Here is a 10,605-nt window from a genome sequence, read left to right as displayed (position 1 = left end):
CTCCAACAATTTTTCCTTCAAAAGTTCAACGTTCTCATAACTCAATCTTAGCTTTCTCGCTTCCCTTACTTCAGTTTCCTAAAATATCAAAGTAATCAGGATATATTTTTCAGATTATGACAGAATGAAAGCCAACAAAGGCAATAATCTAGTATTCTCCATTTTTAAACAAAAGTGTTCATGAATTAAACAAAACACACATAAAAAGAAGCCTGCAAGGCATAGGATAAGATGCTATCCTAAATAACAGACAAACAACAAACAACAACAATAAAACCTTATCTCACTATGTGGAGATATCCTAAATAACATTAAGGAAAAAAAAACTATAGTTAAAGGAATCAAAAATAAAAAAAATACTGCCTCCTTACGAAGCATACAACTTAACAAACATTGCACTGAATATGGACTTCTGTGTCTGTTCAGAAAATCATTTGAGTTACACCTAAACCAGTAACTATTCTTTTAATTCATTTATGCATGAGAAAAAGACAAATAGGTTCTTGACCTTTTGATCTGCGGACATTTAAGTCCTCGAGGATTTGAAAATACATTTAAGTCTCTGACCTTTTCAAAACCTAGATCGATCCCTTATGTTCACTTGGGTTTGTCAGACCCAACGGAAAAATCAAAAGTGACTCCTGTTGTACTGACCTGGTTGACACTGATGCACACGTGAGAGAATTTTTAAAATGGGACAAATTAGATCCAGGGATCGATGTGTCCAAATTTTGAAGAGGCCAAGGACTTAAATGTATTTTTATATCCCCAAGGACTTAAATGTCTGCGGACCAAAAAGTCAGGGATCGATTTGTCCTTTATTAAACATGAACAGAAGCCATAACTGCTTGATACAAACACATTCTATAGGAAAAACCTTTCCTTTTTATATCCAAATAATTCAACAAATAGTGGCACCTTTAAATTTACGAGAATACCACTTGATTAATTACTGGTACCAGTCCACACATCAAGTCATTGACACATGAAACTTCTACAATCACCACAAAAAATGAATTGAAGTTCAAGAAAAACAAATGGAAGCAATCTTACATAATTCTGAAGCTCTTGTTGCAACTCTTTAACTAAAACACTACTCTCCGTGGAAGAAATTTCGCGGGAGGCCAAAGTTGCTAGTTTTTTCTCAACTTCAATCTTCTCATGCAAACACTACCAACACAAATCAAGATGTAAAACCAAAATAAGTTCATAAAAAAAAGGAAAAAAAGGTATATCATAATGAAATGAAGTAAAGATATAAATCCAACAGAAAGCTGACCAGAAGAATTCAAATCATCCAGAATAAAATTTTAACATTGCATGCTATGCAATGTTCACAGAAGATTCTCAAAGGAACATATAAAGCCAAATGAGCAACTAATTAGATATCTAAACCTCATTGAGTCGGTCCTTCAGATGTTCCAATTGCTCTTTCAGAAGCTCTGCTTCTTTCTCCGCATTATTAGCTCTACATTCCACTTTTTCCAGCTACAATGAAAGAACTGCACAACTTAAGCAAGAACTCGTAGCTATAAACATCCAGCTTAGTTTGCACACCAAATATTGCCACTTACATTTGCAGTTATTTTAGAAACAGAAAACTTCGAGTCCCTTTTCAGTTGTGTAAGTTCATCGTTAAGTCGCTGTTTCTCTCTCTCTGTACTCTCCGAAAGATGGCTGAGCTTTCCTTCTAAAGATTTTGCTTTTTCTTCTGTTGAAGCAGCATGTGACTCGGCCTTCGCACGAATGTTCATCTCATTTTGGAGCTTAACCTAGACTCCACAGGATTAGATAAGAAAAAACACTAGTAACATTGGCGAGTAACAAGGTTCAAATTCAACAGTTCAATAGACATTATCATCAACCAGACCACCAAACTCAGCTTCCTGCTAAAAAATGCATATTGGTACAAAAGTATTTATTCGTCTTCTAAAAGAGAAGTATGCAGAGAATTAAAATCTACCTCAAGATCACTGTTTAACTGTATTTGTTTTCTCAATCGTTCTTGAGATTCAGTAACCTCCTTCAGAAGCTGTTCTTGGAGTGCGTGCTCGCGGCCTTTAGAAGCAGCAAGTTCCTGTTGGGTGTATGATAACTGGTCAAGAAATTTCTTCCTCTCAGACTCTGTAGCAAATTAATTAATTAGAAGCTAAAAAAGGTATCAGAAAAGGAAACATGGTTCGGGTAGAAAGCAGATACGAACCAACTTTACGGAAATTAATATCCAATGCCTCCAATTTAGATTGATAATCACGAACTTGGTTTTCAGCTGTGCTTAAGGCCTCTATGAACTCGGCTTTAACCTGAAACAATTCATATGAATAATGTTTAGATGAAGAGGTTGAGAAGAACGTTGCAGAATGAAAATGAAAATGGACTGGGAAGAGATAATGGGAAACACACCATTTGGCGACACTGATAGGTGCAGAGAAAGTGGGTGTTATCGAGATCCTGCGCCGCGGACTCAGGCAAAGGCGCCGGCGGAGGAGGATCCTCGTAGATAACGAGCTGACGATTGGCGTCGGAGTCGGAGTCGGCATCGGCGCGTGGCCTCTTGGATGGGGGAGGAGTCCTCAATATCATTCTTCTTTTCTCTTCGCTGCACTTGGAACAATCAAATCAATCTTCCACAATATGCACCGCACCCTGTCACCCTTCTCTCTTTCTCTCTCTTATTTGAAATTGAAACCAGCCCCCCCCCAGCACAGGCGCCACTTCAAACCCCAGGGATTACAAGTTACAACCATCGCAGAAAGAAATGTACTCTATAAAATTTAAAAATCTCGAAGGATTTGCATCTAGGTGTCGTGGTGTAGTTGGTTATCACGTCAGTCTAACACACTGAAGGTCTCCGGTTCGAGTCCGGGCGACGCCATTTTATAATAGGTTATTATTTAATGATTTTAACTTTTGTTTTTGTTATTCATTTCCGTTGATTATCTTCCACTTGAATATTTAGAGGCCCTAGGTCGGAAAATGTAGTTTGTTGGTGTGGGTGAACATTCAAGTGAGTTTAGTCCTTCCCTTGATTATTTAGTCCATTTTTATTGGTTTTTTGCTCAAGGTCCACGAGTTTTCTATTGAAATTTTGTTAATGAACAGCTAATATTGAAAAAAGTTGTTTGCATAAGGTTTGTTTACCATCTTGATCTTCATGGTCAAGAGGGAAATATCATGAACAATATAACTCAAAATAACTATTGTGGAAATTAATATGGATCCAAAGCACCTCAAAATAATGTTTGAGGTTTCTCCTCTCTCTTGTAAGTTGGTGTCCCACTTTATTATACACTTACATCGTATAATTAAGTGCTTGAAGAGGCTAAGCTGTAGTTTTCGTATTTTGTAGCAAAAATGGTCGTCACCATGCAGGTTGTCTAAATTTGGGAGTGATCATGAGCTGCTCTTGTGACTTTATTTTGTAACTTTACATGCTTACATGTGTTGAATTTTGACCAATACTGCCATTTACTCCCGTAATATTTTACGGGATCATTTAAGTATTTAACTGATTAGGGAATATTAGAGCATGAATACATCATTTGGTAAGAATAATAACGGGTAATGAAACATGTAGAGACACTAACTAAGATCGAAACCAAAAAAAGAAAAGAAAAGAAAAGATAGTTTGTTTATTCCATAAGCGGTTTAGCGGCTATAACATTGTGATATATATCCCCCTATAAAACATGAATATTTCGTTAAGTTGTTTTATCTGTTACTCAAACACGACACTCATCTGATACTTATTTCACACACGTCATTTGTATTTAATTGTATTTTAATAAAAAAGAAAAAATATTTTTTTAGACATTTTAAATACATCTAAATATTATTATATGTGAGCAAATTCAACTTTATCATTAACCTATATTAAGTTTTAGAGTTAGTCTAATTGATTACCGGTAGGTAGATAGATAGATAAACACTTTGATAAATTCTTGTCTTTTTAAGTAATTTAGTTGTTATATATAATAACGTGATATATACGTGTGTAATACATAAAAGAGAGAGACATACACAAAAGAGAAAATGTATTTTGCGAGAATATATATTTTTTCTTCAGTTGTAGAGTTAAACGATGGAGTTGGTATTTATTTAACATAGATAAATGGATAGATAAATAAATAGCATGCAATTTTCATTCACTAGTCTCACGCTATGATGGTAATGTGTCAGTAGCGTTTGGAAAAAAATAAAAGACTGTGACTGAGAAAGAGAAATTAAAAAACAAAGATTGAGAGATGAAAACTAATTAAGTCTATATTATATTTAGTGTAAAATGTATATGATTGATTTATGTTTTAATATCCTATTTAATGGGAGTAAATGTACTGATGAGGTGAGAGATTAGGGATAAAATGGAGGTGAGGTAGCAAAAGTAAAGATGGTGGAAGGAGTAGAATGAAAAAGTTAGATCATGATATTTTTGAAAATAAATATTAATAAAATTTCAATCTCTGTTACTAAAAATTTTAGTCCTGTTGCCTCTATTTTTGACCCCCAAACACTACCTAACTGGCCTATAGACTATAGTGTATTTAGCTCATTTCTAAAAATTTCATACCATATGGTCATATGACATGTAAAGGTCATTTAATATAACACATCAATGAATCTATAATAATAACACTTAAAATGATTGATAGACTCTAATTTCAAAGAAAAAATATAATAATTTTATAATATTGATAATTAAAATGAATCATCTTCACATACTTGAGAATAAGCAAGCGTTTACTCGTTTTAAATAATTGAGCTGTAGATTATCAAGACTAACCAGATTGAAATACATTGTTCTAAAGATATAATATAGGTCCATTGTTTTAAACCAAGATGTATGAAGTTGATCTTGGAGGAATGAGTTTGACAATTTTAAGGCAATAAAGGGGTTGGGTGCACTCTAGGACAAACATTCGCAGAAAAATTTCGAAGGTTTTCTAATGTGTGTATTTTGTTAATTAATGATCATCAATTCAGCTGTACATATATAAGATATTCCTGGCAAGATATAATATTCACAAGATAACAATTACCATTTACATATTTACAAATGAAAATTACCACCATGCCGTAGTGTTTACTTTCTATTAGATACCTTCCTTAAAAGGACCAGAATCATGCAACAGCTTCATAACAAGCTTCACCTGCAGAGGCAAAAGAGTCAAAGTCATAGCCCGCGAGTTCAGAACCATAAGAACATGAATGTAAAATGACATCATTCAGATATATCAAAAACAAGAACAAAAGGAGGCAGATAAGACTCCTCCAGGCTCGAAACCTTCTGTGAAGATTAAATAAGGATATTGCATGTTACTGTTTTGTTGCTAAATTAAGGGTTATTTTGGTGAATCCACTATCATATGTCTCAAAACGAAAATGGAAATTGCATCCCAGCACTCAACATTTGGGCCTCTGACTCCAAATGTTTAAAAGAGGAAAAACACATCCTACTACTCAAATATGATGTCATCCTAGCAGTTACTCTGCAAGGAAAATCTATCAACTAAATTTATTGTACAATCAAACATTTCATATCATTAGCAAGAAATGGATCCATTTGATAAAATGATTTATAAGAAGTAGTAGAACAAGATCCATTTGATAAAATGATTTTATAAGAAGTAGTAGAACAAGAGTGAACAAAGAAAGGTGAGACACTAAGCAGCATACATGCATAATAACTTAGAAGAATCTACCTTCATGAACAAATTCATCATACCTGAGAAGTTTCACGTATTAAGAAGTCTTCTATAGCTCTCCTAAATTCTTCATCAAGAAGGTAATGGCAGCTATAAGTTGTCACAGGAAGATACCCTCGCTGAATCTTATGCTCACCCTGAGCTCCAGCTTCCACCGTTTTAAGATCGAGTTCAATAGCTGCTTCGATTGCCTGCAATGTTACGAAATACAAATACAAAATGCATAAGCTGACTCCACAGGAAGCCAAAGGGAAGGTCTATTCCATAAAAGATACGATGGAAGAAGTATCTGATGTAAAACTTTAGCATTATATTCCAACCATAAAATCAGAACCAAGCAAAAAATATGGGAAACAGATCAAAAAACAACTTTGGGGAAAAAATCACAGAATGTAAACCTGGTAATAACATGCTTCAAAATGCAAACTTGGATAGTAAGCTCGTGGGTGACATCCCCATAGGCGTCCAAACAAAGTATCACCTCCTATAAGATTTAGGGCACCAGCAACTAGTTCATCCCCTTCTTCAGCAACAACAAGTAGTACCTGATCTCCCATTTTTGACCCCAGCTCATGAAAAAAATCACGTGTCAGGTATGGAGTACCCCATCTGTCAATAGACAAAGGATGCTGCATTATTAAGTGTGGTTACTTCAACAATTCCATCTTGCAAAAATTAGTTCTTATCACATTTGATGGGTTCAATCAAAGGAAACATACTTGTTATCAGTTGTGTTCCGATAGAAATTATAGAAAGAATCCCAATGTGTTGCCTTCCATTACATAAACATGAGATAATGAGTTAGCAAATAACAAGAAACAGACACTAAGTTTTAACAGAATATATAAAAACACACACCAAAACTAAACTGTTATCAGTGCTATGAAATGATTAAAAGAGTACAAGCATTAGGGCGGATGCTCTTATGGACATATCTTCCTAAGGTACTAAAAGCTATATGATGAAACCGTCTAACTTTTTAAGTTAAGAATTGCATGATCAAGACATCATTTCATCATGTCATTCATGTGTAATTCAATTTTACTTTTGAATAGTTTGCTAAGAGCATGTTTCTCTGCACCTCTTATTTATTAAAGAGAAAAGGATGATTTCAAATATGTTTTGCTTTCAATTGTAAGTTTGCCAGCAGAGATCATTTGGCCTAGACCAGTTCAACAGAAGATCATCAATATATGAGACAGAAAAACACATGATGATATATGGTTAAATATAATGTTTCCATAAATCATTTTCTCTAACTAATATATGCTTAAAATCTTCAATAGTAACCATATCGACTAACTTGTTAAGAAAATGCAATCCTTCAAATATCAAAGTCTTGCAAAGTACCTTTATTTCATAACCCCGGAGCCTTTTCATAATCAAGTTCTGGGCTGAGATCTGCAGATACACAAATAATATGACAAATCCAGGAACATATGACAAAATTCTTCTCATGTCATTAAATGCTTTTGCAACCAATACAAACCTTTTTGCGCTCTTGGCGTATATTTTTCCTTTTACTTTGCTTCATGTCCATCAAAAAGTCATCAAACCTGCCAACAAAAAATAATTGTATGGAATATTGACCAATGCTACGAACTTATATTGCATATTTGCATGCATCTTCACAGGCCCAGATATCCTAAACCCTAAACCCTAAAAGAAATGCTTGGATGACTCACTTTTTGTAGTTGCGGTTTTTCCAGTGGTACTGCATTCCAATCCTGGGCAAGAACCCTTTTTGGCTGAGTTGAAGGCACTCACTCTCAGTGGGGAAAGTAACATGCAAGGACGAAATCTGAGACTTGGCAGCGATATCCTTCATGGCAGAGAGGAGGATGTCAAAGGTTTCACTCTTGAAGGGAGTATCGCGGAGCAAGATTCTTGGCCCCGTCACGGGACTGAAGGGGACACAGCATTGCAGCTTCGGGTAATACCTGGATCCGTACGAATAGTATGCATTGGCCCAGGAGTGATCGAACACGAACTCGCCGTACGAGTGGCTTTTCAGGTAGAGGGGAACGGCGGCCACCACGGGGCGGGAGGAGGACGACTCGTCCCGGGCCACCACGTGGTGCGGGGTCCAACCGGTTTGGGCGACGGCGGAGCCGGAGGTCTCCAAGGTGGAGAGGAAGGCGTGGGTCACAAAGGGATTGAACTTGCCGGGGGCAGTGGCATCCACCGCGCACGCGTCCCATTCAGCGGCTGCAACCTCTGAGATTGAAGACAGAACCGATACACTTATCACTTTGTTATTGTTAGTGCCTTCTGGCTCTGGCGCTGTGAGAGTGAATAGTTGTTGTTGTTGTTGTTGTTGTTGTTGGATTTGCGTGGAGTTGGTTTTTCTGCCAAATCCCCAAAAGAGTGCAGTGATTCTACTAGTGGCAACGGTGCATGAGAATGAGGATGGCTTCTTCTCCTTCTCCGACAAGTCGAATCTGCGGCCGAGAAATGGGGAAGGAGGAATGCAGCATCTCACGATAACGCTGCCGCACACTGCCATTGCAACTTCTCTTCTCCCGAACGTTACTTTGCCACGTCGCCAACAATGAGAACCTCATATTATAACCACAACTCCTGATACTTGATTTGATTGCTACAACTGAATTAACACCCACGACCAAAGTGAAAGTGCCCCAAAAATTGTATTTTTTTTTTTAATTTTTATTTGACTTACTGAAGCCACTTCACTATTATATCACTTCTAGAGTTCTAGTGGCTTTGACACCAAGAATAAGGACAACAATTTCACATAGGGTGTGTTTGAAATGATAAATCCTTTTCCTTTTAGACGTATTTGAATTGAGTTAATTTTAAATCAAACAGAATGTTTACAATAATTGAAAAAAAAATAGAATTGAAATTTGAGTTTAATTTTAATACATTAACAATATAAAATATTTTATACAATTATACAATCACATTTATTTTTTTAAATAACCGTTCACACAGTCAATACATCAAAATTAAACTTTAAAAATTTCCACTACCAAGTGAACAGGACCCATTCTTGACAAATAAAAATTTATTACTTCCAGTAATATACTACTTGACTCTAAACAAGAAAAGAGATTTGTGCTTAAATGAAAAATCAGAATAAAAGCAATCACGATTGATGGACAAATGATATAACTGCCGATAATCACATAGATACAAAACAATTACATCTGTATTCTTTTTTTTTTGGAAAAAAAATGTTGGGAAGACAATATCATCTTACCCAACATTGCCCCCACATACCCAGTAAGGGAATAAAATTGGACGCATGCTAAGATGACTGCAAATCAATACTTATCTACAAGCCTATAACATTCCACTATGTTACTTAGAGAGGGGGTGTGGAACAGTCTCGAAATAAAAGCAAGAAAAACTGAATGCGTCCAGACAACAAGAATGCATAATCTTGATGAAAACCATGGTTTATCTAATATCTTGAACCAGATGGCGGAGGGGCTGGTGGCAATCGAGTAGGTGTCCGGCGACTTCCAGAATTTGACCCTGAGCTCAAATCGCCATTTTGGGACGGGTCACTGTAACGTCTACTATGACCACCAGAACCATACCTAGATGGCAAGTCACTGGGACCATTAGCAGCAGCATCAAATGCAGACCTCCAATCATCACCTGAGGAGGCTCCAGAGGTTCTTGGGCTACTTTCTGCATAAATATGTTTGTTAGAACTACATAAATGTAAATGAAATGATATACAAAAATATAGATTTAACTGATGAATATTCAGATACTATCTGATAGTGAACATTGGAAGTTTGCATTCATCACGATACAGGAACGGCTATGAATTCTAACATTTTATAAACCTAGTCATCCATGTTTTCTTCGAAAAAGAAAAAACTTGGAATTTTTTCCAAATACTTGATACTACAACTTAATCTTTCCTGAAAATGAAAAGTGAATACAATATAACTTGTTGAACAACTTCAAAAATGCACCTCAGGCAAGTTTGCAGACATTACCTATTGCACTCCCTCCATCAGACCAAGTGGAGGCTGCAGCCGCTCTGTTGTCGTGGATGCCAAGTTGCCTAGTTAGTTTCGAAAGAAGCGAAGACTGTTTCTGAACACGCTCCCTTTTGCGCTTGACATTTTGGTCCTCCTGGAGCAGCTCCTCAATTTTAGCTGAGCTTTGAGCACTGTCAACCAAATTGAATAAAATAAATGGAGGGAGGAAAACATGTTTTTTCACCATCAAATGTTCAATTTGTGAATAGTAATTGTGAATGAGTATAGTGGTTAGGTAAAAAAATATGTAAAAGATTCATATTATATATATTTTTTAATTAAATGATATTTCATTAGAGAGAAATGATAATGAATACAACTAGAGGATGTTAGATATCACAATTCTAGCACAGATAAAAGAACAAGCATGGAAAACCAAAACAAAAAGTGCAGCAACGTGCCCAGTCTAACATATCAGATGTAATTATCACAGGAAAAACACCTCAGGGTCACCAAAAGTATAGTCCTAGAGCTCGAATCTAAGGTCTAAAGAATATCCTTAAAGATACACACATTCTGCTTCAACCTTATCCCACAACAAGTATAAGCTCTAACAAATATCCTCAAAAGGTATAAGCATTCTTTGCCAACCAAACATACTGAACTCGCTATCCACCACCATGAAATTTTATCCTCCTTGTATATTCCCACAGTGTCTCTGCCCTGATCTTCAAGGTATACGAATAATGGCAGCCCATTACATTATAAATAAAAAACAAGCTAAGAAGCAATGTACTTGACAATTATCAGACCATAACATGCTTGGAGAATGCACTAACCTGATGGAACTGTATAACTGGTTAAGCATGTCTTCTTTGGCTTTCTCTACTTGACAAAGCACAACTGCCTGCCCAACCAAAACTAACTAATCTCACAGACAG

General features: G+C 36.1%; 3 protein-coding genes and 1 non-coding gene across 4 annotated transcripts in view; 1 reads left to right on the top strand and 3 right to left on the bottom strand.

The window, feature by feature from the left end:
* LOC107635826 (mitotic spindle checkpoint protein MAD1) overlaps positions 1 to 2,816 on the bottom strand; it is a 9,899-nt gene extending 7,083 nt beyond the window's left edge. The window contains exons 1-7 of the mRNA XM_021103194.1: positions 2,404 to 2,816; positions 2,204 to 2,303; positions 1,964 to 2,124; positions 1,575 to 1,772; positions 1,396 to 1,488; positions 1,054 to 1,170; positions 1 to 78 (exon numbers count right to left, since the gene is read on the bottom strand). Coding sequence (XP_020958853.1) covers positions 1 to 78; positions 1,054 to 1,170; positions 1,396 to 1,488; positions 1,575 to 1,772; positions 1,964 to 2,124; positions 2,204 to 2,303; positions 2,404 to 2,583 — 927 coding nt within the window. The 5' untranslated portion in view covers positions 2,584 to 2,816. The remainder of the gene's footprint in view (positions 79 to 1,053; positions 1,171 to 1,395; positions 1,489 to 1,574; positions 1,773 to 1,963; positions 2,125 to 2,203; positions 2,304 to 2,403) is intronic.
* TRNAV-AAC lies at positions 2,802 to 2,875 on the top strand. The gene has a single exon. It is a non-coding gene; the product is annotated as a tRNA-Val (tRNA).
* Positions 4,924 to 8,364, bottom strand: LOC107635815. Its single transcript, XM_016339380.2, has 7 exons — positions 7,388 to 8,364; positions 7,192 to 7,258; positions 7,053 to 7,103; positions 6,422 to 6,474; positions 6,101 to 6,311; positions 5,723 to 5,893; positions 4,924 to 5,147 (listed from the first exon to the last, which is right to left on the bottom strand). The coding sequence occupies exons 1-7, from the start codon at positions 8,206 to 8,208 to the stop codon at positions 5,091 to 5,093; spliced, it is 1,431 nt and encodes a 476-aa protein (XP_016194866.1). The 5' UTR covers positions 8,209 to 8,364; the 3' UTR covers positions 4,924 to 5,090.
* LOC107635788 (dynamin-2A) overlaps positions 8,803 to 10,605 on the bottom strand; it is an 11,455-nt gene continuing 9,652 nt past the window's right edge. Inside the window, exons 20-22 of the mRNA XM_016339357.2 lie at positions 10,504 to 10,571; positions 9,680 to 9,855; positions 8,803 to 9,362 (exon numbers count right to left, since the gene is read on the bottom strand). Coding sequence (XP_016194843.1) covers positions 9,130 to 9,362; positions 9,680 to 9,855; positions 10,504 to 10,571 — 477 coding nt within the window. The 3' untranslated portion in view covers positions 8,803 to 9,129. The remainder of the gene's footprint in view (positions 9,363 to 9,679; positions 9,856 to 10,503; positions 10,572 to 10,605) is intronic.

The sequence above is a fragment of the Arachis ipaensis genome, chromosome B01 (assembly GCF_000816755.2).
Source record: "Arachis ipaensis cultivar K30076 chromosome B01, Araip1.1, whole genome shotgun sequence".
NCBI lineage: Eukaryota > Viridiplantae > Streptophyta > Magnoliopsida > Fabales > Fabaceae > Arachis > Arachis ipaensis.
This window is presented reverse-complemented; position numbering and strand designations above follow the sequence as displayed.

Excerpts from the sequence above, each read along its gene's own strand:
- LOC107635815 (XM_016339380.2), bottom strand. The coding sequence starts at position 8,208 with ATGGCAGTGTGCGGCAGCGTTATCGTGAGATGCTGCATTCCTCCTTCC. Across the intron at positions 6,475-7,052 it reads TCCGGGGTTATGAAATAAAG|GCAACACATTGGGATTCTTT; the intron begins GTACTTTGCAAG and ends ATGTAATGGAAG. Across the intron at positions 6,312-6,421 it reads CGGAACACAACTGATAACAA|ATGGGGTACTCCATACCTGA; the intron begins GTATGTTTCCTT and ends GTCTATTGACAG.